Source organism: Dermacentor andersoni, chromosome 8 (genome assembly GCF_023375885.2).
Source record: "Dermacentor andersoni chromosome 8, qqDerAnde1_hic_scaffold, whole genome shotgun sequence".
Lineage (NCBI taxonomy): Eukaryota > Metazoa > Arthropoda > Arachnida > Ixodida > Ixodidae > Dermacentor > Dermacentor andersoni.
In genome coordinates this window covers 31,138,955-31,166,476 of record NC_092821.1, presented here as the reverse complement: position 1 = coordinate 31,166,476, position 27,522 = coordinate 31,138,955, and the positions used below count along the sequence as shown (strand labels likewise).

The 27,522-nt window shown below is 44.4% G+C and overlaps 1 protein-coding gene across 1 annotated transcript in view; it reads left to right on the top strand.

Moving 5' to 3' along the window:
• The first annotated feature begins 979 nt into the window (after positions 1–979).
• Positions 980–27,522, top strand: part of LOC126526149 (fatty acid synthase-like) — a 141,158-nt gene continuing 114,615 nt past the window's right edge. The window contains exons 1-6 of the mRNA XM_050174097.2: positions 980–1,186; positions 4,824–5,150; positions 13,555–13,755; positions 21,861–21,983; positions 22,892–23,125; positions 27,080–27,381. Coding sequence (XP_050030054.2) covers positions 1,054–1,186; positions 4,824–5,150; positions 13,555–13,755; positions 21,861–21,983; positions 22,892–23,125; positions 27,080–27,381 — 1,320 coding nt within the window. The 5' untranslated portion in view covers positions 980–1,053. The remainder of the gene's footprint in view (positions 1,187–4,823; positions 5,151–13,554; positions 13,756–21,860; positions 21,984–22,891; positions 23,126–27,079; positions 27,382–27,522) is intronic.

The following is a 27,522-nucleotide window of genomic DNA, read 5'->3' as shown; positions in this document are numbered from 1 at the left end:
TGTAAGAGGAAGCGTCTGCGTGCTCTCTGAGCTCAAAAGCATTGCTTCGGGAGCCCAAAGCTTGCAGCAAAGTCAAACGAGGTGCTTTCTGCAATGAGTAAAAAACAAATGTTCCCTGTACAATAGGAATTTACCCGTTTTCACATTTGCGAAGCTACTGCTTTCCCGCATAGCTTGGGCGTCACTATGACTATTATTTGCACCAACCAATGTGGATAATCACTGTTCTACTTTATTTGACCTACAGAAGTTGATAAGTGGAAACCATGTGCATATTTTGTATATTTATGACTTTTTATATTCTAAGCACTTGCAGTAAAAATAGACTATTACTTTCAATCGTGTTGCTTTTGGTACTTCTAAATTTCATATAAGATTTGTTAAGCGTTATCCGAGCAATTATTGCTGCTACGCATCCACTCCAAACACCAGTGCTCATGCCATAATTTTATGTACCGCATTTTGTATTGTGGCTACTACATCTTGAAATAAAATGGTAAAACCTAAGATCTCTAAAAGTGAGAACATCTCAAGTGGCAAAGGAACTGTTACGCATTTTCATTATCTGGTTTGAAATCAATAACGAAGCGTTGCTGGCTGATGCGCCGAAATGTAAATCAAGCGTGTCCAAAAAGCAGCCCGGGACCCAACCCAAACTTTCTGTGGCCAGACCGGGTCCTAAAGTGACTAATTTGGCGCAATGTACCGACCAACAGCAAACCTCTTTGAAGTCTGAAATAAGCCCACGAAATTCGAAAAAGTGACGTGCGACTAGTCCCTTAGCACTTCTCTCTCACAATTTTCCCATTGACACTTTTGCTCTGGCTTTAAGAATTTAAAGCGAAAAAATAAATACTAACTAGTTATATAATTATATGAAATGCAAAAAAGGTGCTTTGGCTTACTTCAACGACGCCAAACGACACTAGTTAGGTTCTGTCCATCTACGGAGCGCTTGCATCTGTTTAACTTATGGCACAAGTTTCGTCGGACACACGGTATATAGCACCTCCTTTTTCTGTCTCCTTGATTTAGGGTTATCGACAGACAACCATGGCGGACGATGACATCGTTATCACTGGCTTCTCCGCCTACTTCCCACAAGCTGATCATCTGGTAGAATTCAAGGAAAAGTTGTACGCGGGTGTCGACATGATCACCGAGGATGACTTGCGCTGGCCTCCTGGTGGGTTTCGCGAAATGTTAGATAAGTGTAGCCCTCTTATTATATGTTTTGGCATAAACGATGACTTTCTACCTTCTACAAAATATTTTTCATAAAACATTTTTCCTGGTAATACGTATCCTTAGCCGCCACTGCTAGCGAAAGGCATTACATCAGCCATAAAGTCGGGAAGGTTTCAAGGCATGTTTCAGAACACAATTTACTATTGCTGCAAAGTGTGTCATGCCTTGGCGCGAATAATAAAAAAATTAGCAGTAACAATACAATTTGGTTTGAAGCTACACTTCAGCGCAACGTGCGTACAGCAGGTTTTCTTGTCAGGTCCGAAATTAAAGATTTTAGAGAATAGTCAAATCAAACTTCAAGATTCCGTTCACAAACCTATAATTTCGAGGTGTTTCAGCAATTAGTTTGTTGCTAAATCATTCAATAAAAAAACGAGAAATTTTTTTTCTCGGCTCGTGGGGCTCAGCAAAATAATATTTAATGCTACAGGGAATGCATATGTAGAAGATATGTTCAACCGCTGAGTCGCCATCCCGCCGAGTAATTTCATAAATCGGACCGGACGCCCCAATTCAGTTAACGGCATGTCGGAGAAAGTCAGCAGGACATAAACTTGCTTTATTCTGAATCCATTAAACTGAAAATTTTTAGCACCGGGTCTTACCTGACGTCGTGGAGATACTTTAGTTGTTTAACTTTGCGGCAATCTTTCTTCACCTGAAGTGCATAAAATAAAGTTGTACATCTGCAGATTCTTTGGCAGTGCGTTACTAGCGATAACATACTTAAGTAAAATGTGATAATGGCGATAAAACTAGTGAACAACGATTTGCTGCTCAGAATTATACTCATTTGGGCGTAATAACTAAATGTTTGTAAATGAAGCAGGTCCCTGAGAGGTACGGAACTTGGTAATTGTCGGCTGAGCAGCACTATTTTCGACAGTTTGAACCTTAAACTCTGGTAATAAATATATAGCTGCAATTCAAGCTTGTCCCGCAAGCGAGATCGAAGATTTCGCGAAAATACCAACCAGTGCATATATCTGCATATTTAAGGAGGACTACGTCCAAATCGATAGGACTCCTTGTAGGTGCAAACACCCTAAGCACTCCCCTGATTCAGGTCCAGTATTCCAAGATGTAACCTGACATAACAAGTAATAATCGAGCAAGTTAATAATGCGAAGCAATACATAGGAACCTTTTAACTGGATCATGCAAGTTCATATTCAATTTCTCCGTTCACCCAAAAATCTATTTACCGTTTTAAACTCCTCCCTTCCCGGGAACGAAATAGCGCACAACCTGGCTCGAGAACTGACAGGCCGAGCAGGTGACACGCAACAAATACTGGGAACGGAGAGAGACCGGATGACCAGCTTTAACGAGATCACCAAACACTATAAATTGAGAAGGGCCCATTTCCCCCCGGCACACTCCTCGTTAAATAGACGGCAAGCGACGGCATGGCGCCTCTTACAAACAGATACATATCCGAACCCGGTGGCCTACCACCGCTACTACCCGGACCTTTACACGGATAGATGTAGATTCTGTGAAGAAAGGGCGGACCTACAACATATTGTTTGGGCTTGTCCTCGTACACCCATACAGAATAAAATAATTAAGACCAGAGAGCAGTGGGAGACCGGGCTGCTCAGCTGTGCACCGGAAGACCAACTCAAGGCAATCCAGCAGGCCGAAGATGCCGCCAGGGCCCAAGGGCTCGAGGCCGTCATTTAGGTAGAGGCCTAGGTCTCAAATCTGCTGTGCACAAATAAAGTTTATTCCTCCTCCTCCTCCTCCGTTTTAAAAGAGAAAATACTGCTTCAGTATCAAATGAGACTCAATATTGTCTATAATAATGAAAAATCCTGAGGATATATACATTAGGTAACTAATTATTTTTAAAAAGGCACATCACAGTTGTGAGGTGGTGTGAATTGTGACCTTCCGTACACCATTTATGTATGCCTATGTATAGTGCACAGAACGCATATCAATACGCTTTTGCTCGAGGCACTCTTGTGCGCGATTTCTGGTAGCCTGCGAAAAGGTTAGAACTGCCATTGCCTCACACGGCACACCGCATCACGGCTGAAGCCTTCCTTTGCATGTTCATTGTCGTCTTGACGCTAAGATGCTTTAATGCGGCTTTCGTATTCACGCCCTGCGTCGCTTGTCCACGTGGACGTATTTAGCAAGTGTTTATTTTTCCACGAGCGAAAAGTGCCAATGTCGTTAGTGCTCCGTTTCACTACTGCATTTCCGTTATCTATACTCTATCTACTATTTCCATTTACTCTGCCGTTCTGTGTATCTTTTCTCTGGGCATTTGCGCGCGAGACCAAAGGCAAACACTGCAGCTTCTGCAATGCTTTCCCGGGGGGCTCCCGAGTAATCGCTGCAGCCCAAGGGGGCATTCTGCCTACGGCCACGAAGCTCCAGAAGGAATTGTTGCGACGCCGAGGGAGCTCTCATAGGAAACGTTTCATAACCCCTCTGCCACGCCTTGGTGATGGACATTATATACGTCTTCAACAATTCCCGACGCGGCGTGGCTGACAGGAGCAGCAGGAGCAAGAGCATCAGTCAACAAGTTGAAGGAAGATCCAAAGAAAGCTTCGCTTTATTGTTGCTTAATTTCCTCGAATTATGAGTACTGTTAACTGATAAGCTAATGCAGGAGTCTGGAAATAGCAAATCGGTGTTGTCTACATAGTAAGGCTTATGCCGCGGGATCGAATCCCGGCCACGGCGGCGGCACCTCGATTGGGGCGAAATGCGAAAACACCCGTGTACATAGATTTATGTGCGCGTAAAAGAACCCCAGTTGGTCGGAATTTGCGAGTCCTCCACTACGGCGTGCCTCATAATCAGAAAGTGGTTTGGCACGTAAAACTCTGTAATATAATGTTTTTTTTTTTTAGTAGTAAGGCTTCATTTAAGGAGAGTCACTTGACCATGCAATAGTTTGTAGGTCTTGGTTCCCGGGAGCATGTGGGCGACTTCGCCCGCAACAGTTCGAAGCTCCGCCCTTTTCATCAGTGCTGCGTCACGTTGTGGAAAGTTGTTGACAATTGCAGCTTAATGAAGAGTCGAGGCCGTATCATCGCAGATTAGATCCCTGCGGAGTATTCGATTGATTGAAAGTGATGATATGCGCGAGACTGGGAAACTCTCTTGCCGTGTATAATCTTGATAAATGTATGAGGAGTGCAGTGTTCTAGCCTGGAAACGTTCTGCAACATCGTCGACGAGGTGGTTATTGAAGATGCCGCAATATTCCGGCAGCTACTCAAAAATTTTATAAAGTCTTCGATCAGAAACGCAATAACAAATTTACTTGATAAGCTACACCAGTTGGTCGTCATTTCGGTGTCTTAAAATGGGCTAACTCTTTCCAGTTTAAATACGCCAAATCATGCCTCAACCTCGGTCACTAGCCTGCTGCTTTCCATTTGCGAGGATTAAGAAGTCTTGTCAGGGTTGCATACTTTCTTTTAAATGAGAGTTGAGAATTGGGGAAATATCATATGTTACCCCGAATTCGGAGGAACGCCAGCACGGTAACATGGTACTGTGATTATGCTGGCAACGTAATACACAACTCTCCACCGTTTTTGCAGGTCACATGGGTTTGCCAAGGCGCCATGGCAAGATCCGGGACTTGTCCCGCTTTGACGCGCAGTTCTTCAGCACACACCCCAAGCAGGCGCAAGTGACGGACCCACAGCTGCGAATGTTGCTGGAGACATCGTACGAGGCCATTGTGGATGCCGGCTACGACCCCGATACCTTGCGCAAACGGAACATAGGCGTCTTCATTGGCAATTCAAGCTCGGAATCTTACGACGCGTTCCGAAAGGACCCGAAGAAGATGGACGGCTACTGCCTTCTCGGATGCTCGAGAGCCATGTTCTCCAACAGAATTTCTTACTCACTCGACGTGCAAGGTATGTTTTCGAGCAGACCCTGAATGATTACTGTGGGCACAGAACGGTTTCCTCTTAAGCAGTAAACATTTGTAACAATATGAATGTTAACAGTGCACAAGAAAAGGAACAAAATTCCGCTGGAACAGCAATTCATTTTACATGAAAACGAACTAGCCCTTGTAATCCTGGCACTAATGTATTCTCAAAGGGTAGGGAATCCGGCAGCTTCAATTGTGAATAATAATTATAATAGCGTTTCTCGCCTTAAGATGTACAGATAATTTTGGCGGGCCGGCCCAAGTCCAGGTGAGACTTGTCGGGCCGTACCTGGCAGCAAGCAGTAAAAAGGCACTTTCGCAGTTTCTAAAACAAAAAACCCTAAGCAACAAAGAGAGAAAACGAAATGTGATTACATGAAATGGTATAGCACATAGGTAAACTTTAACCAGGTTGTATGGGAACTTCAGAAAAATTTGTCACGGAGGTATTGAACCAATTCACGCTTCGAAGACAGAGAAAATAGGGAATCCGGCAGCGAATGAGAAATACTTGGTATATAGTAACTCCTTCTAAAGTGACCGTACCTCGTGTAACATCTCTGAACAGAAAAGCGGGGACTCGACCGAAACAGTCTAACAGGCACATGCTGAAATAAAAAAGCGCTGTCCCAGTAATGGTTATGTGCAACGGTCTGCAAAAAGAGATCATCAAATGACGGCAGGTGTGTGCTAGAAAACAGTTTCGAACTTTGGGAAAGGTGAACATTGTACGTGGCACTTCGAAGTATAGGCTTCAAGCGACAGTTACTTTTGTTTCGCAAGGATAGAGAACAAATATAGAACAAGTGCTGCCAAATCTGAGCGTGCTATAAACGAGCCCATGTGCAATAAGTTTATGGAAAGGTCAAGGGATTAAAGAAAGCAAGTTGTATAAAACGCATGACGTACCCCGGAGCTTGTTGGATATAAGTGAAAGATAGTAATTCCAGGTCAAATCATGGTCTATGGTGAAACCTAAGTACCTAATTACCATATTATCACATTATTATTACCATAGTAAGTACCACAATATACCATAGGTGAAGTGTGCATACTAGTGCCATCGCCTATGAGATAGCGCGCGCTGGCAGGTGGTCGTGGTGGTGAAAACTACGTCTCCTTTTGAAGGAGAGGGGCACAAAGATAGAGGAGGTGAGGGTGCTACGCGCGATATTTGCTCGCCACCGTCTCAGCTATCCCAATGATGCCCTCCTGGCTGTCAGGTTTTGCTCCAACCGTCCTAGTCACGCAGACAGCATAAATTCAGTGGCGGGTTTACCGGCTCCGCCATACTGAGGCTCTCGCAACCTGGGGCTTTTCATACGTTTGGGAGCCTTCCGTGCGCTCCGGTATTGTTGGTGCGACTTCCTTAAGGCAAGGGAAATAAATATTTTTGCGTTGCTTTGGGAATCGTCACGGATTTGGAAATGGAGGCTGATGGTCTATAAAGGACAAATCGCATTCTGGGGTAATTTATTCTCATATGCGCGTTTCTTTCTCATACATACTCCACTACATTCAGGTTGGCATGTAGAAGCAGAACATATCTGTGAAACTTTGTCAAGTGCCGGAAACGCACTAGACTGTGTATTTATCTGTGTCTTTATCTTAGTTTTAAATAGCTAGTATACGAACACATCAATCAAAGAGCCGTGGTGCTCCGCATGAATTTCGGCATATATACGCTATATGTCACACTATGATATGTGCCCTGTTGTATATGCGAATTAAACTGCTACACTATCCTAACACTGAAGTCGCTGATACCAAGTTTTACATTCCTGACTAAATAATTGCTCACTGTTTAGAGAATGACCGCCAACAAAGACGTGTCATGAAACATAATACTTGCAGCGCATGCTTTTATCCTCAATCTTCTCACACTATGAAATATTGAAATTGTAAAACCATGTCAGAGCTCAAACCTGAGAGCGGAGTACTTTTTACGGGTGCCTCTCTTTACAGGCCGTGTAGTCGCACCTGCGCAGTGTAATTGCAGGCCTTACTCGGCGTGGTAAAGCTTGTAGCAGTGCCAGACATTTTGGTGCACCCGCATATATCGCGACCGCGTTAGTCGGACCCCCGTGTAATTTGTGCGTTCAAGCGCAACGGGAAATGTTGCTTTCCCAGTCAGTCTTCGCTCGTCGGGCGGAACAGCCAATTTTTCGTGACGCGGATTCAAAGCATTGAACGAGTCGCCAGCTGGTGTCGGTGCTCGATTTCGTCTTTGCATTTTTCTGTCTTGATATGGCGTTAAGCAATACGTAGCATGATATGCCTACATAAATAGTCTGCAATCTCTCGCCAGATTAAATTTAGGTGCATGTTAGAGGACAGGTGGTTAAAATTGGATAAAAATTATTAAAGCCCACTCCTACGGCGTGGATCACAATTATACCGCGCTTTTGGCACGTGCGCTCGAATTGATAGATTTTTTAAATGTTTTGCCACAATCGCAAATTTTGCCATTTGGTTCGGAAATTTTGAACTCTGTTTGCGTGCCGGAACCAGGGTTGCGCGAATGCACATGGCATCAGTTCGCAAGGGAAGACATTCAGATTTATTATAACAGAGTATAGAAATGATAACGTTATGCTCGCCAATGTATCTAGGGTTAGCTTTATCCGCAAACAGACAAACCTAAGTCGCAGGATTAGGAAGACAATTATCCATTGTGTAGTCTCACTGAATGTACAAACGCGCATAGAATTCTTCTGCTAATCTTTAAAGAAGTCTTTTAATGAATTAAAGATTATCTGTGTGTTCTCGTTGCCTAGTTTGCGTGTCATTACCTACTGCGTCCATTTCCTCTAGGTACCATGGAGCGAGAAAGTGTGCGTCAGGCGTACAATGATAACTTTTGCAATTATTTACTCATTTATTATTAAATGTAGTTGCCGTACAAGCAGGCATTGCCATTACTAAAAAGAGTAATGGTGAAAATGTTAAATACATCACAAACGAAAATGTTAGCCTCTTTGCCACTTATCAGTTATACGTTTATTGTATTTTGTTTTCTAATACGCTTGTTAGTTAATAACTTACATGCCTTCCGGAAGGCGTTGGGCAAGGGGGAATACATTTACGTGAACGTGACACAAGCGCTATTCAAAAAGGCATGAAGATTACGGCAGTACTCATCTCACGATAAGTGTCGATAGTAATTGGGTTAGCATTCAAGCAACGTAGCCACACGCCATACTTATGAGGCCAAGTTTATTTAACACGATGTGTAACATGAACTGGCGCTCCTCAGGGCTGAGTTTTAGGCCCTTTGCGTCTTCTAATTTACATTAATATTTACGAAGTCGGGTTTCTTCTGATATTCACTTTTACGTCAGTGATTATGTCGCATATAGAGAAATTTTGAGTGAGCGGGAGAAACATCCGAGTATATTACAATGAGACTTAGATTCTATAATGGGTTGGTCCAAATCATTATTCATGCAACGCAATTGCAGGCGACGTCAAACTAAAAACACTAAAATTTCGCAGAGGAGGATACTCGCCAATACAACACGCACATCATTGCATAGAGTAGGCGCACAATTCACTGAAATGTGATATCAATTCCTGAATCACCGCAGGGCACATTGAACACAGGAGGAACCTAAGTTGACAACAAGTAAACTCTGAAATCTACGAAAAGCTATCAGTTCAGAGACAAAAAATGGTGTATAAACCCACACAACTTTTCTAGAAATATAAATAAATAACCATAAGTAAAGACTATAGATAGAAGAAATTCAATGGGTCAGGTGCTGGAAAAAAAATCACGACAGAGCTCCTCTCACGATGTAAATCGACGTTAATGCGAGTAGCATTCGTGCAATGCACGGACAGACCACGTACCTCAAACGACATTTTTTTAAACGTGTAGTAGTATTTCTGAGATTTCGGTTGCTTCGGCTATATTTTACGTACTTCGATATTGTCCGACTTTACTGTGGCACTCGCTTGCCAAGATCACCGATAAGCATGGCATCATGATGACGACTGCATAACGGTGACATATAGACAATATTGGTGAAAAACTTATACCGACGGGATGACAAAGGGGTTAATGACAGTGGCATGACGACAACGAGATGTCTATTCGTAAGTTAGGCGGATGGTGTAAAAACAGCATGACGAGCACCATATCAGGAAAGTGAAATGACGATGATGGCGGGAACACTACAGTGTGACGACAGCGGGATAAAGAACCTGGAATGATAAATTGGCACGAACACAGTGGCATGACAAAGACTACATAACAAGATGCACGATATTTTCTGCCTAAAGGTGTCTCAAGGACGACGGTGGCATACTCAGGATTCAAGATTGACAGCGGGATTAGGCTAGAATGACGAACAAAAAAGTCGCTGGATTGTTAGCAGTGGCATGACGTCACTCACGTAACAAAGATGGTGGAACGGGAAGGTGAGGACGATGGCCTAATGACAACGGTATGATTACGAATGTGTGACGGCGATGGTTAACTATGACGACATGACGAGTGCCAGATGTCTAACTTACAATGACGACAATGTTATGGCCGCACATTGGCCACACGATGACTGTATGACTACGAGTACATGACGGCTACTGTAGGACGACGACGCAAAGATAACGATGACGTGACTCCCGCATAATGACAACTGAATGGCGACAAGTACATGATGAGAATGCCGTTTTTATGACGGTATCGAGACACTGCGTGACGACGACGTGGCAATGGCATGACGAAACTCGAATGACGAAGCTGTTGTAACGACGATGCCACGACCACGATGGCATGACGACGACGGTTCCACAGCAGATGGATGATACTAGCGCTCTGACAGTGACGCCATGAGAACAGTAGTATGCTCACGACTGAATGGCGAGAGTATGATTACGATAGAACACAGAAAGATTGACGTCGGTGGAACAACGAAGGCGGTATTACAACTGCATGACCGCAATAGGACAACGTTACCGAAGTCGTGACAACTATAATATGACCTTGTGACAACGACAACATGAGGACGACTGAATGACGACAATGGAGTGACGACGACGGCATGACGAGAGTCGGATGACAAAGCTGGAATGGCCACGATGCAACGACCATGATGGCGTCACGACCATGAGCCTACACTTTGTGGCCTAAGGTATTAGACAACTTGGACAAATGCTCTGGGGTGCAAGGTGTGACGCCGACGGCTTGACGAAAGTTTAATTATGAAGCTGAATTGACGAAGATGGATGAGCACGACGGCATCACATTCACGAGCACCCACCTAGTGGCCCCAGCAAGTACAGATCTTGGACCACTGGGTCAGAGTGGAAGGCATGATGACGACAGCACGACGGAAGTCAGATCACGAGGCTGGAATGACGATGATTCACTGACCGCGGCAGGATCTCGATAGTAATGTGACGAGGCATACATGACCACCGTATGAGGACGATGACGTGACGACGAGGGAATGACGAGAGTCGGATGACGAAGTCGGATGACAATGATGAAATGGCCACGACAGCATCACGACCACGAGCCCATACCTAGTGGCCCTAGCAGTTAGACAACTCGGGCGGAACAAAAGGCGTGACGATAAAGGCATGACTTGAGCAAGACTGCGACGCTTTAATGACGAGGATTGAATGCCCACGACGGCATCACAACCAGTAGAACATAGCTAGTGGTCCATGTAAGCTGACAACTTAGGTCGCGACGTCGCGTGAATGCATATATGTGTGCATGTCTGTGTTTGTATTAATATGTAGGCAGGATTACGGCTGTTATGAGCAGTTACAACGGAAACATTTATGTTGATGTATCTTTTCACATCAAAAATGTAAATCCTGCTGCAATGCTTGCCCCACCACTCATCCCTTCAGCACGACAGACACTAGGGAGAAGTAGCTGCCACACTACGTTTCCTAATTAACTAAAATGCCTTCAATTATTCACGAATGACTGCTTTCAAGTTTCTATAAGTACATTCTTGCAATGACGGTAATCCAGCCGGGCGTCGCCGAAGTCTAGATAATCTTACGCGGTCTTAATAACGACTTGCGTTCTCGAGAAATTGTTCCACTCGAACCCACATTTTTCTGCTTCGATTGTAAAACTGGTCACACGAAGAGTGTTGGAAGCCATCTTCTGCATACACCTGACCTGATCCGAGCTTAGCGTCACAATACTGAGCGGGTTGAAGATTCCTCCTCGAAATTTATTTCACCTTGTATGCCCCCGAGAACAGGGCATTGCGTAATGTGTTCTTACATTTCAATTATCATAGTAAAATAGTTCTGTGAAAGTCGACAAGGTGGGGGAAAGTTCGCGAAAGCGAACGTCATCCCACATGTTAGCGTAGCACAATGTTACAACGGAACGCATGCGGGTTTGTCAGGAAGGAAGCTCCGCAATACAAAAAAAAGCATTCGGCCTGTCTGGCGATCAAAGACGAGACCAAACGCCTTTCTGGGACTGTTGCTCTGCCATCTGAGCTAACCAGGAGCCTGACATATCGCAGAGCGAAGTCCAATTATTCCACATCTCGAAGTCGATTATTATGGCCTTTTGGATGGCTGTCTTAAAATGTTGCAGTCAATTCACTTGTCAGAGCTTTACAACGCGCAGAAGATGGCGTTTCATAGTTGACGGTCGCATACACCACAGCAAGAAATATTAAAGTGCTGTATAAAGTGAAACAGAAAAACTATCTTGAGAATTTGTACAACTGAAAAACAATGCTTTGACCGCTGCGCCTTTCACTTCGTAGTTTTTTGCGCTTTTTTTTGTTTTGTCATCTTCTGTCCGGCATTTATTGGCCAAAGAAAGCAAAATATTACAGCAAGTTTCGCCGCTCGTGTTATCGTGCGAGTAGCGCATTTCTATAAAAAATTATTATTGACGCCGTATGCTTCTTAAAGAAAAACATTACAAGGCGCTGATGCCAAATGCCTTTGCTATAATACACGCGGTAAAAAGTTAACCAGCTTTAGCAAGCAACTACATAGCTGGTAAGTAAAGCCTATAAATACACTTTGAAGTTATGCTGATAATAAAGCCGCAGTACTAGCACATAGTCGGCCAGCCATACATATCTGGTTCAACCGAAAGGACCAATACAGACTAGTGCGCCTCTTTTCGTGAAAAAAGTAGTTTAGAAAACGAACTCATAAATCCTGAACATCCACTGTAAGATTCGTTTATGCACAATTTAAATATAACGACCGAAACTTATCGGATATGTCGCGGCGTAGGCGTAATGTGGCTGGTTGCATCCTTGGTGCGTATTGCAGTTTCACGCATTCTAGAGCTTCGCGCTTGCTCGTGGAACACGGGATATTCTGCATTATGCGCAGGCTTGAATATTTGTCATTGAGATTTAATGCCGTTAAACATATGTAAAATTTAACGCGTTTCTTTTTATCAACAGTGCGTGGGAAGCAAAACCTGCGTCGGAAAAACGCCGTACGCAGAAACGCCGTGTATTCGTACAGAACATAAAAAAACTTTATAATTACAGCGAAAGCAAGCCAGCTAACACATTGCTTCCACTAGAAAGCAAATTCCGCGGCAGTACAAAGATAAACCAAGCACACGCAGCAGCGCCAAAGCAGAAGCTCCTGCACAGCATCCAACTTTACAATAAACTTTCGGTGGGTAGAGCACGCTGCTCAACGGAATGTACTGGTGCCCAATTTGCCAGGTTTCGCTTTCGCGTGTGCATCTCGCTTGTCCTCACGAGATAACTGCTGGAGTGGTTGTATGTTTTGTGCTATGTTTATGCCGTAAGTGCAACAATACAACAGCGCCTGTGTTTCTGGGCCGTTGGGCGCTATTTTTAGTGGAAAAAGAAAAGCCGAACGTGGCTTGTTTTAGAACGTTTTGGAGCGTGCTATACAGCATTGGCGATGCCCTTATTGGTGTCACGCAAGCCATCACACAAACAAGTGCGAGGAGCTTAAAGGTAATTATTTGAAACTATAGCTTCAGTTAAAATGTGTGCTGAGAGTAGTTTTGTTTTTGTGTCTTGAACAATTATGGCTCCTGTATTGTCATTTACAATAAGAAACGCACATTTGTTGGCCGACCTGGTCAGGGACCGTTTAAATGCAGTGAGCGCTAATCACGCATATTTCGGCAACAAAGCGTCTGCCCTAAATAAAATAGTTTACACAGATTATTTATTTCTTTTTACAACAACATACCTAGTCATTGTCAGAACAGTCTATTTATGCCCTTAAATAATATATAAACTATATGTAAAGAAGAACTCATATCATCTGCTAATAATGCATCGCCAAAATATAGGTTATCTTGTATGGCCTATGTTAAGAACAATCTGCAATCTAAAATTAAATTGTAATCGCACGGTTTCCCTCTTTCCTAATGTTTGGTGCCACAGGCCCGAGCATGACGATTGATACTGGCTGCACGTCAGCGATGGTGGCCCTGAATGAAGCAGTCCTGGCGCTTCGCTCGGGACGCTGCGAGGCGGCCATCGTGGGAGCAGGGAACCTCAACCTCGATCCCAGCGTTGCTGTGAACTTCAGGCAGCTGGGCGTACTGTCAGAAGACGGAAAGTGCAAGGCCTTTGACTCAAGTGGTGAGCCCCTCGCTGAACACAACCCTCCGTGTTTACACATGCCTAAACTGGAAGTTTTCTTCGATTGATCACTTCTCGAGCTACGGCGATTGGCGGTGGTGGCGGCGTAGTAGGAGCTGGGGCTAACCTGGCATTCCGAGCCGGTGATTGTTCCGCCTGAGCATATCCTACGTTTTCATCAACGGTGCGTTACAAGACGTTGTCCAAGTTCGTATCTCAAAGAAACACAACCGACGCTTGAAATCTGTTCCTGAATACAGTGGGCCCATCAGGGAACACGTTTTCTTACGTCGTGCGTGTAAATCCTTTCTTCTGCAGAGTGCGTAGCAATGCTTTTCATTCCACGTCAAACTGCGGGCACACCAGATGAAATGTTCCACATCACCGATCTCGCCGCTTGAAGCAGAAAGCGCGGAAGCGGATCGTCCAGTCTTAAACGACTAGCTATGGACGTAAGCGGATTTGGTTTTAATGTGATACAGCTAGGTGGTGTCCTCGGAAAACATGCTTGATGTGGAGTTCTGTAGAGCGCCTAAAAACGTTTACGCATTACGTTCTCACACTTTTGAAAATTGTTTGGGGTTCTCAATTTTGGGGCACGTGGTATCGTTCAACGGGGAAGAGCGTCAGCTTTTTCACTGCCTTCACACCCAACATCTCATGAGCTCCACAGAAATTTAACATTGAATCTCCAGCTGCTAAAAGCTTTCAAGGGGTCCTGAACCACCCCTCGGGCTTGGTGAAAAAATTCCGTCCACGGATAGCATACGCTGCTTTGAACATCTCACTTAAGTTTGCAGTCGTGGGTGGTTCGTGGAGAATGCAAGTGGAGCGCGAGGTCGCCTTTCTCTTAAAAGCTCTCTATTCAACAGAAGCCTATTCCTTACAGTTTTCTAGCGGCTTTATTTCGTAATATAGCAGATTCCCATACGCGGCTGCTTTTGGCAGCAGCTGACATCAATCAAGAAGGGTGTTTGGATCAGTGCGCTTCTTCCTAATCTTGATTTGTATGTATATTGACACAGTTTAATAAACAGGCTGAAGTAAGCGTGTTTCAAATTTCGATAATAATTACGCACTTCCAGAACAAGCCGACTACGGTCTGCTCGCGTTCGGCCGCGGACGCCCCGCGTAGGAATTACAATTTGACCACCCTTCTTATCGGTGTCGTAGCCATTGGGTCTCGCGAATTTCGGCTAGTTTTGAACACTCAACTAAAATTAAGCGCGCGAAACTTAAGTTCACACCACACGTACGCATGCCAGCACACGCTCGCTCCTGGCCGCTCCTGGTTAGACGCCCTGGCAGACATCACTTCGTATTAAGAAATTCATAGCGCTTAAAAATGTGCAAGTTTGATGTGGCTGCTATCCGCCGGTCAAGCCAGTGCAGTACAAAGCCCGTCCGCACCACGTAGCACTACCAGACTGAAGCACATGATCGCCAGTGGGCACTGAAGCCCTGTCGTGCACAAAGCAAACGTTACGCATAGGCGTTACCAGTTGCGTGCAGCTGCACTCAACTACATAGCGTAGATACAGCGGGTGGCCCGAGATGCCGCAGTAATTTGCTGGCTGAACGCACTTCGGTTCACTGAGGACAGCTGCGTGTGGAGGGTCGTAGGCAGCATAATCGGAAATAGAGGCATCTACGTCAACATCCATCATCACCATCATCAGCCTGGTTACGCCCACTGCAGAGCAAAGGTTTCTCGCATACTTCTCCAGCTACCCCGGTCATGTACTAATTGTGGCCATGATGTTGTCCCTGCAAACTTCTTAATCTCATCCACCCACCTAACTTTCTGCCATCCCCTGCTACGTTTCCCTTCCCTTGGAATCCAGCTCGTAACACTTAATAACCATCGGTTATCTTCCCTCCTCATTACATGTTCTGCCCATGCCCATTTCTTTCTCTTGATTTCAACTAAGATGTCATTAACTCGCGTTTGTTCCCTCACTAAATCTGCTCTTTTCTTATCCCTTAACGTTACACCTATAATTCTTCTTTCCATAGCTCGTTGCATCGTCCTCAATTTAAGTAGAACCCTTTTCGTAAGCCTCCAGCTTTCTGCCCCGTACGTGAGTAGTGGTAAGACACAGCTGTTATACACTTTTCTATTGAGGGATAATGGCATCCTGTTGTTCATTATCTGAGAATGCCTACCAAACGCCCTCCCCCCCCTCTCAGCCCATTCTTATTCCAGTAACACTTCATTTGGGCCTAGTTAGTACATAATTCTGAACTTAACGTTACAGCGGAAACAACTAAGACGAACCACAAAAAAGAAAGACACAACGGTGTGTGTCGTGTCTTTCTTTTTTGTGGTTCGTCTTAGGTGTTTGCGCGGTAACGTTAAGTTCAGCATTCTTATTCTTCTGATTATTTCAGTCTCCTGATCCAGATCCGCGATCACTACCTGTCCTAAGTAGATCTATTACCTTACCGTTTCCAGTGCCTCACTACCTATCGTAAACTGCTGTTTTCTTCCTAAACTGTTAAACATTACTTTAGTTTTCTGCGGATTAATTTTTACGCCAACCCTTCTGCTTTGCATTTCCAGATCAGTGAGCATGCATTGCAATTGGTCCCCTGACTTACTAAGCAAGGCAATATCATCAGCCAATCGCAAGTTACTAACCTATTCTCCATCAACTTTTATCCCCGATTCTTCTCAATCTAGGTCTCTGAATACCTCCTGTAAGCACGCTGGGAATAGCATTGGAGAGATGGTATTTCCCTGCCTGACGCCTTTCTTTATTGGGATTTTGTTGCTTTCTTTATGGAGGACTACGGTGGCTGTGGAGCCGCTATAGATATCTTTCAGTATTTTTACATACGGCTCGTCGACACCCTGATTCCGTAATGCCTCCATGACTGCTGAGGTTTCGACTGAATCAAACGCTTTCACGTAATCAATGAAAGCTATATATAAGGGTTGGTTATATACCGCACATTTCTCTATAACCTGATTGATAATGTAAATATGGTCTATTGTTGAGTAGCCTTTAGGGAATCCTGCCTGGTGTTTTGGTTGACAGAAGTCTAAGGTGTTCCTTATTCTATCTACGGTTACCTAAGTGAATATTTTGTAGGCAACGGACAGTAAGCTGATCGGTCTATAATTTTTCAAGTCTTTGGCGTCCCCTTTCTTAAGGACTGGGATTATGTTAGCGTTCTTGCAAGATTCCGGTACGCTCGAAGTCATGAGGCATTGCATATAGAGGGTGGCCAGTTTTTCTAGAACAATCTGCCCACCTACGTTCAACAAATCTGCTGTTACCAGACCCTCCCCAGCTGCCGTCCCCCTTTGCATAGCTCCCAAGGCTTTCTTTACTTCTTCCGGTGTTACTTGTGGGATTTCGAATTCCTCTTGACTATTCTCTTTTATATTATCGTCGTGGGTGTCACTGGTACAGTACAGATCTCTATAGAACTCCTCAGCCACTTGAACTATCTCATCCATATTAGTAATGATATCACCTGCTTTTTCTCTTAACACATACATCAGATTCTTGCCTATTCCTAGTTTCTTCTACACTGCTTTTAGGCTTCCTCCGTTCCTGAGAGCACGTTCAATTCTATCCATATTATACTTCCTTATGTCAGCTGTCTTACGCTTGTTGATTAACTTGGAAAGTTCTGCCAGTTCTATTCTAGCTGTAGAGTTAGAGGCTTTCATACATTGGCGTTTCTTGATGAGATATTGCGTCTCCTGCGATAGCTTACTGGCATCCCGCCTAACGGTGCTACCACCGACTTCTATTGCACACTCGTTAATGATGCCCATAAGATTGTCTTTCATATCTTCAAGACTAAGGTCATCTCTCTGGGTTAAAGCCGAATACCTGTTCCGTAGCTTGATCCGGAATTCCTCTATTTTCCCTCCTTCCGCTAACTCATTGTTCGGCTTCTTATGGACCAGTTTCTTCCGTTCCTTCATTAAGTCTAGGCTAATTCGAGTTCTTACCATCCTGTGGTCATTGCAGCGCACTTTGCCGAGCACGTCCACATCTTGTATGATGCCAGGGTTAGCGCAGATTATTAAGTCTATTTCATCTGTAGTCTCAACGTCCATAATCAAAATTGATTTGCGCACCATGGTGACGTTCAGTAGGCGGAGCATTGTGGACACGCCGGGCCGTGGTTCGTGCAGCCTTCGCATTGCAAGTCATTGAAGAAGGAATGAACGGACGTGATACTCGATTACGCTAACAACTCCGGTTCCGCTGAACGCATTGAAATACTTTTTTTGCGACAATCTATTTCGGAAATTGTCTAATTAACTTCAAAAGCATTTCTCGACTTTGATAAAAAGTTGTTCAGGGCCCCTTTAAGGGCACAGGATGGGGGAAAGTTATAGAATATGTCTTAAACATTCTCATTTCTGGCTCAAAAAAATTTTTCCGAAAGCAAGTAGGTAGTGAACACGCGCCCTTTTCGAACGCGCTCTGTGCTTACCGTGAATTATTTTAAAAAGAAGCTTCCGGCAAGCAAACCAGAACGCTTCTTTGGAATCATCTATATATATGACATTTTCTGCAAACTATTGCATCGATGTGGACTTTTTTTTCGCGTTTCTGCTTCGTAGCGCGTCTGTTTGAGCGCTTTTACTTCCTGTACTCGCGGACAACTTCCTGCGGCTATGAAGGGATAGCTGTGGAGGCGAAGTGCGCACAAGTGAGACTGCTTCCGAAAGCAGTCCCGCGTTTAAATTCGCGTTAGTTTATGCTGAGGAAGCAAAAACATAAACACCCAATTAGCAAAAGTTAAGTAAGACAGAAAACACCAGCGAGTGTAAAAGTTTGCTTATTTTGCAGCTTATCCCTTCCGTGTCTGGGCGAACGCGAAACCGTCGCACATGGAAGCTGCTTCAATTCACTGCCCGTTCCGTGCAACGAATAGCACCTTCAAGCGCCTTTGAACTATTTGACGCGGTAACAGATGTGCAGCAGCCACGCGCCATTAGCTTTCCCTTCATAGCCGTAAAAAGTTGTCCGCGAGTATACCTGCATGATACCTTGTGTCTGGGGTGTGATTGATTGCGTCATTAGATGCTGTTCTTTCCTTAAATAATGATACCATCGCACGTGCGAAAATTCTAAAGTAATTAGAATTGAACGCTGGCCGCAACACGGTCGATTGTGTGAAAGATGTTGACCACATTCAACGATACTTTGCAGACAGGTCTGCAAAGTCCACAAAATAGGATAGGCAAGGCAGACGTCATGCTGGAAAGCGACAAAATCACTCCGACAGTGGATACCAAGCTGGTGGCTTCTAATGAAATGATTTGAATTGTGTTTGTGGCGAAAAACGTTTTTTTTACAGCTATTGTCTTACTTTAAACTCAATTATCTCAAAACCATGTTTTTGATAAATAGGGACTATTATTTCTTATGCCTTCCAGGAAAACCAGTAGATTTTTTGTGCAGACGAATGCTGAGATAGAATTGAAAACATGCGCTTAACGGTTCTTGTGTTACAAATTTTGAAATAAGCAAATAGAACCCGAATTTAGGTACTCGGGGGAAGAATTTCACCAAAGTCGTAACTTTAGTAAGAGTTTACTAGTTCCAGTGCAGTTAAAGGAGCGCGAAACTTGGAAGGAAATGCTATATATATATATATATATATATATATATATATATATATATATTATGTGGATAGCTCTTTTAGTTACCAACAAAACGGTCCCTCAACCTGGTCAAAAATGCGCGGGAAATATAGGACATATTGTGTGCCCTTAAGAGGCTTCACAGATTGCCTTGTAAACTGATTCCTAGGCAGACTACGATATAATCTGTATAGCGCTGAATTAACTCCGTGAGTATAACGACAGCTTGTGTAGAGTAGACCCTTTGTTTTCGTACAATGGTCATGATGGCAACACTCTATCGGTGCAGTTGCGGATAAAACTAATTAGTTCAGCGCACCAGACCACGACATGTCGACGGAAGGCATACAGACTGCCTCTGCGTCCCGACCCGTCTGTGTAGAGTTGCAAATGGCTTCGATACATAATGTTTAAGTGGTCCAGCACCAGACATTTCACTTGGCCAGTATGAATTGTGCGTTTCGCCAGTCGACGGCATTCAGCCAGCGAGACCTGTAAACCTTACAAAAGCGCTAGGATTTAAAGCGAATGGAAGCATTAAGTGGTCAGTACTCGAAGTAGGCAAGTGATATTTAGAGTATCGGGGACGAGAAAGCAGGCAAGAAATTAATAGGTAAAACTCTGTTACAGTCATAGCTATTTATACAAGGTATATAGTATGTATAGAGGAGGTATGGAAGAAAGAAAAGACTAAAGAGAGATAGGCGAAATAAATGATTCACTGATAAATGTCTATAGATTGCATGATGAGCTTACCAGGCAAGGTGAATATTTGAATAAATCATCATCATCTTCACGAAGTGAATGCATAACCATAGAAAATAATTTGCAACGTGTCACCATACATATCGAGTGGTCAGTAAGGACGTACAAACATGCCCCAGGCACTGGGATTTAGGGATAGCAAAAAAAAGAAAGCCGAATGAACCTTCAATACGGAGTAGAAAAATACGACTGCAGAATTGGTGGCCTGAAATCAAGGGAACACCAAGAAAATTTATTTTATGGCACTAAATGTCATTCCGGGTGAATCAATTATGTACGCAAACCGAATGACCTTGAGGCCATCAATAAGCAAACAAGAAAAATAAAGGTGACGAGCTCCGTGGCATCTGCCACTACCCCGCTTTAGAGACACTGCACATAAGATTTATAAAGCAATCAATTAATCCAGTGAATCAAGATGGAGCGCAAAGTACAGTAGTGTCGAAGAAAACGAGGGAATAAACTGTCGCCTTATGAGAATTAGGCGAATAAATGAGGAAACTCAACGTACGTGATTGTCAATTTAACCAAATATTTGCAGCGTTATAGAAGTCTGAAATGCACTCGCGGTATATTATGGTAGAGTTTTTCTCTGCATTTGTCGCGTGGCTCAGTTTTAAACTATAGCAACAGCAGCAGCAGCAAAAAAAATTAGGAAATATAGAATGACGCTCTTTTAAGAGCGAAGCTCTTTGGCTCGCGTTCCTCCGTTTCGCCTCACCGTCGCCATTGTACCTCGCCGTTGTCCCTCGCCGTAACCAGCTCCGGAGCCAGCGCGCTGCTCTAGATGAGCGTGCTCCTGGAGCCATCTCTCGCTCATGGCGCTATCCTTGCTCTCTGCGCTTCTCTTCCAATGCCACCCCTGTGCGGCGGCAATGAGAGCACCGGCTCGTTGGCGGCTGATCACGATGATTTGCTGCTGCCCAAGCAGAAACGCAGAGCCACCTTCAGTTGACTCGCTAGCAGCGTCAGCGGCGTCAGTGAGTCGCTGCCATCTCTTCGCGGCGCAATGTTCATATGCGCCTGCGCGCTGTCTCCCGCCGCCCGTTGATAAACGAGGCAGTTGCGCCAAGCTACGCTCCGTTTGCGGCGTCTGGTGTGAAACGTTCTGCACGAGATGGATTGTCCGAGGCTCACAGACGGTTTATGTAATAATATAACCCGTCTACATATATAAATAGTTGATTCTCAGCCAGTTCTTTCTGACTTATGAACGAGGCCACCGATGGAAGTCCTTCGTCTGCTGCTGCTGCTAAACGAGCTGCCCGAGCATACGCCAAGTGCCGTCGCCGCCAGAAAACAGAGGTGCGCTAAAACCAGTCATAGGTGCAGCAAGTCGAGCAAGTCGACTACAAAGCTTCCTTTATGACAATCAAGAACTGGGATTGGAGTGTTGAAGAAGGTATATGTGTGAAGAATAAACAGTTGTCTGTAACGCAACATACATGTATTGCTAGAATTCTTTGCCTGAATATATGGAAATGCCAAAACAGCAGAAGAGCTGCGCTCAAATTTCGCATTAGGAAATAACGTAATCGTCTGCATTTTTTTTTAGTTTCTACGCTACTTATAATTATGACAGTTGAATCACTGAGCGCGGACATGTTTTTTTTTTATTTGCTGGCGCCTAAATTATTATTCCTTTCAAATCACAAGGGATATAAAATATTTAGTGTGTGTGGTCCAATGCATCTCTCCTCGTTTTGCTTTTTCTTAAACGCAGGCGATGGCTACGTTCGAAGTGAAACTGTCGGCTCCATGTTTCTTCAAACGCGTTCTGATGCCCGTCGTATCTACGCCAAGGTCATCAACATCAGTGTAAATACAGATGGGTACAAGCCCGAAGGTGAATTTTTTTTTTTACATTTGCTATGTGCCGCAATGGTGCGTTTCATAACCTGGCAAGGTTGTCATAGGCAGAGTTGATGCAAAATTATTCATAATAATATACCGCTACTTCCTCTTCGAACGCGAAGAAAATAGGGGATGCTAGTGTACCTTGAATAGCTTATCCTTCAGGAAAGAAGGTGTCGTGCGGGAAGCAAGTGGGGTGGTATTCCGAAAGGGGGGCGCAGTTGAATATTAGGTGCCCTCGCGGTGTGGTGTGACAGGTAACGTTGCCCATGTGTGTTATATATAGTTTATTGGTGATAGAATTTAATTTTGCTCTCTTTATGACACCCAACGTAGCGCGCTATTGCCATTTGCCATTCAACCGCCTATTCTTAGCTCGGCAAACCACCACTGCTACTTGGCGGCGGCGGTTTGTTACGTGATACACGTAACATACGCGTATCACGTCTGTTACGCAGGCACTTTTTGTTATACAGTTAAATTTCATATGGTGCGCAAACTAACTCGCATCACAAAATTACCGCTCGAGAAAACTGCATTTAAATACAATTGACAGAAACCCCGCACCAATCAGATCGCAAAAAGAAGCCGGCCACTGAAAGAAAAAGGCGCAACTATGAATTCAAATACCTAAAAGGGCTAAATGACACAAACGCTTAAAGCTTCCTCCAGTATTTGTCATTTTCTTTTGTGGACAGGGTTCGCCGCTACAGAGTTCTCCTCATGTAGTCATTCACCAAGTCGCGACATGTTGGCATTAGGTCTGTGTGGTTATGGCTACCTGGACTCAATTTATCCGCTGTGAGGACGGCAATTCTCATTAAGGTGGCTTGCTTGTGGCCGGGCCAATTAGAACTAAGGTTTAGGCTTTTCAGTGCAAGAGTTTTCCGACTCCCGCAGGTATCCCCTTCCCATCGGCCACCGCGCACGAGCAGCTTCTCCGTGCCACATACGCCGAAGCCGACGTGGACCCTCGGAAAGTAGAGTACGTTGAGGCCCACGGTACGGGAACTAAGGCTGGCGGTCGTCAGGAGTTGGAAGCGATCAGCAAGGCCCTGTGTCCACCGGCACGGGATAAACCACTCAAAGTGGGATCCGTCAAGACCAACATGGGTCATGCAGAGAGTGCCTGTGGTAAGAAGATGTGACTACATGGTTAACCTATCACCGGTAGCGACTAGACAAAATATTTGAGCCCTCCTCTGCTAAAGATCCACAATCAAGTGTGGTTGCTAGATCTCAGATAATAAGTATGTGCGTCTCTCAGTGTTTATATCAAATTAATGCCACCATGGCCTTTGTTGCGACTCGCCGTTCTGCAAATTCCGATTAAGTGTGGTGGGTGACTGTGGCCTTCCACATTTAAGTGGGCTGAAGGGTGCCTTCCAAGTTCAATTGCGAGACAGATTTCTTCAAGGCGTGTTTCTATTCTGCTTTGAGGGGCTCCCAGGAGCATATCTGCTTTCGCCGATGAGCACGCCTTATTCAAAGCGATTGTTTGTGGGGCGTAGTTAAACGCTGGCGTCAAGGCCGAACCCCAGTGTGAACAATCTATTGAGTGTTCTCGTCAACCGAGAAAAATTTATATCCGGTATGCAACCTTATGGTTGGGAGTGATCATATTAAAAAAAAATGGAACCCTCTTTTATGTAAAGTGCAATGCCGTGGCTACATCAAGAGCACTTGCTCTTTATGTCAAACGATAACGTGAATAGCTAAATGGGTTGGGAATCGCTCTTTGCGGGAGCTTTCAAAAGTATTTCCTCCTGCCGATAACAAGTCGCAACCGTAATAATGGAAAGGCTACGCACACCTATTGCATAATAATGGCCTCCTCGTCGGAAAAGGAGGGATTTTAGTCCGGTAACACAGGGGTCAATCAACAGGCAGTTGCGCGTGCCGCGTGACTAGGCGGCCAATCGGAAGAAAGGCAGCCTGTCTTTCAGGTAAATTTGGGTCACGACCCTCATCGCTAGACAACCCGGGGCTAATTTAGCAGCCTCGCCCTGTGCTCTCTCTACTCTCATCTAATTATCTACACCCTGTTGTGAATCAAACGCAAAGTTTTTGTAACAGCGATGTCGGCGTTACTTCCCGGTTGGCTGCACTTCTGATGCCCATTACATGTCACGCTCGGACACTCGCCAAATGATGACGCCAGGCGGCAAGCTACAAGAAACGAGCACCCGGCGTCCTTAACCTTTTAGTTTCTCTTCTGATGCACTTTCTTGACCAAAATAGAGATTTTAACTTCATTAATGTTCACATCATTACAAATACTTTTGTTGCCATTCCCTCTCTGATTTGCTTTGCACCTATTTGGTGTACTCTGTAGTGAAGTGGGAAGCCTCAAGCGTATGGTGTCACGTAAGAATGGAGACGATCACAAAAGATGCAAAACTGTGAGCTAAGACTGTAATTATTTATTGGACGAATTTGTGCTCAGCAAGATAACACTTATATCACGGCCCTTGCGGCATTAAAAGTAGTCGACCATCGAATATGAACAAAAATATTGCGCGTGCTATTTATGTATGTATAGCTCGGCATTCCACAGCGATCGCTGATGCTCGTATGCACTTGAGAATGTTTACGACATTATTCTAATAGGGTGTGCAGTCTGATCACGCAATAACGTTTGGCTATAGAATCAATTGCAACATTCAATAAATTTCAGGCATACATTGGGCGCCTCTAGAATCGATAACTGGATTACTTTGATAATCAGGTGAGAAATGTCACTGGCTGTAAGGAAAATAATGGACACGTGACAAACTCCACGCATCAAATAAGTTCTTTATTTTGATTTGTCGTTAATAACCGAAACTATTCGATTTCTTCTTAATGTAACCAAGTTTAGGAACACCTGTATGAGTCAAGAGGTATTTTTATGACAGCTGGTTCGTTATAGCAAGAAATGGGCCAGAAAGTTGAGCAGGGCACCAAATACTAAAAAACAAGCAATTTTCACTGCATTAAAGGCAAAATGCAACGATATTTTACTTGGGCTAAATTGCTTATAGATGCTTAGTTTATGCTATCAATGTAATCTTTGCAAAGCTGCAGGGCTGGTAATTGTCTAATATTCTTATTAAAAGCTTGTAAATAGCGCCTAAGCAGATGACGCGTGCTACTGACGGTTAGCGGTAACGACGTGGAAATGGGGAAAGTTTCAGTACTGTACACAACTTCTGATCTCTCAGTTGCTTCTAGGCGCCTATGCGCGTAACTTGCTCAACATTTACATGCTCATGAGTATCTCTCTAGGCTTTCTTTCCCGTTGCGTACGTGACCTGACATATTGACAGAATGCCGACGCGTTGCGGGGCCGTCAGGTGCTCGAACACGTACGCGAATATGAGCGATGGCTCTGCAGTACGTGCGCAATGCTGCGAAGAGGAAGGCCCGGCACATGTTTCCCTTCCCAGCTTTTTCAGCAAAAACTTCCACCGCGCCGCGGCAGGAAAATGCAACGCGGATCAGTAAACGCGCAAGAAGCATCTACACTGCAGTTGACCAAGCTGCACAAGCTAAACTTCAACAGTGAAACCTGTTACTCATGCAAGATGTGCATGGCAAACGCTTTCTCGGGATGACTATAAGTACTATAAGTCGCGATGGCGCATGAAAACCAAAGCTAGCTTGTATCTAGGCGCCATATTCTCGAGCGATCATTTCCGGCAGCGCATTATCTTCGGTACATTTCGTGCGTCTCTACATGGGACATGTCGAAGTAGCTGCACATTGCAGTCAATGGCAATATGTCTCCCTGTTTCATCAAACCACAGCGCTGTTCAAGAACAAAAACAAACAATCTCAGTCGAGGCATATCACATGCACATGGATTCCCCCTCATATGTTAGATAAAAAGTTTCATACTATAAAAAAGAAACATTTTTCGACTGTCCGGATTTCCTGGCCCTCTTGCATATCTCGTACGCACCACGCGACCTTATTTGTCAAGCAATAAACTTTGAAACCTCAGTGAGTGCTCGTGTTGTTAATTCCATGTTCTTCGTCTGTGTCGCGCTGCACATATACATAAAAATGTTAACCTATATATTTGCCCAACTTGCTGTATTGATGTTGTTAATGAGCCTTGTGATTGCCTTGATCTCCGTTCTCGTCTCTCGTCTTCTCTGGTGCCGTTTGCCGCAAAATATCTGAGTATATGCTATCGAAAGAATATCGAACAATTTATTGGCCCTGAGCACTTTTTTTGTTAACTTGACACCGTTTGATATAGAAGTGCTGCTCGATTTATTTTCTATTTTAGAGTACATGCCTGTATTATTGTCAACAGGAAAATTGGAAACATCGAGAGATGGTGTGAGCCTCAAGTTATATCGAGAATAATGACACTTGAGGGTGTACTACATCATTTGGTTATCTTGAAGTGACCGCATCTTTACGCTAAGCTGGAACGCAGCAAATGTAGCTTGTCAGTAGAGAATATCTTTTTTCGCGTCTCTCCCTAGTCATGCCACCAAGGCTGGTAAATGCGCTTGTTCACTGTTTTGAAATTCATAACATGTCTTCCCTCTCCAACGAAAGCTATCTTGTGCCGCGTCTATTGCCGTGGTTATTAACATGCGTCGAACAAGGAATGCCGCTTGCGCGGAACGCTTCCGTGAGAGGACTTCTCTACATCAGTCCCCTTATGCGAACTGTGGGTCCCGCGACGTTGCTTTTTCGACCAGTGTTATTCATTGGAAGCCTGCACCTTCCTCTAAACATCTGTCTGGTGCGCCGTGCAGCACTTTTATTAGCCTCGTCTACAATTAATTCTTAATGAAGGCTTCACATGTGAACGCTTGTTATTAATGTTGCGCCTGCTCGTCCCCAAATGTTTTATTGAAGACATTCAGTGGTTAAATAATTGACATCGGTACAGGCTTCTGAAGTAGGCCCTCCTCTTAAGAATAGTAGTACATAAGCTTGTGGCAGAAACACTGGCACAAGAATGACATTAGCAGCGGAACATGCAATTTCAGCCTTGCGAGCTTAACGAAATAAGCGTTGTATAGCAGTTTTACCCACCTTTCGCGCTGGTGACATTCTTCACTTTCTGGCCCCACCTTTTATCAGGTATCGCTTCGGTGGCGAAAGTGATCCTAGCCATGGAGACTGGAACCATAGCAGCCAACTTGCACTTCAAGGAGCCAAGCCCGGATATCACCTCGTTACATGACGGCCGCGTCGAGGTGGTTGACAGGCCAACGCTATACGATGGTGGTCTAATAGGCATCAGCTCTCAAGGCATTGGTGGTACCAACGCCCACGGGATCTTCGAGCCCAACCAAGGTCTGCACATTGACTTTCTTCCACGTGAGAAGCCGGAAATTCCAAGGCTTGTTCCTATGGCCGGTAGAAGCAAGGAGTCCCTGCTGGTGAGTTGCTTATCGAACGTCCTGGCCAGTTCATTTGTGTACTGACAGCGTTCTCTACTTTTCACACTATTGGAAGGCACTTTTTTTCATTGATTCATTCTTGATTTACAACATATTGTACAAAATATGAAAGCACTACTG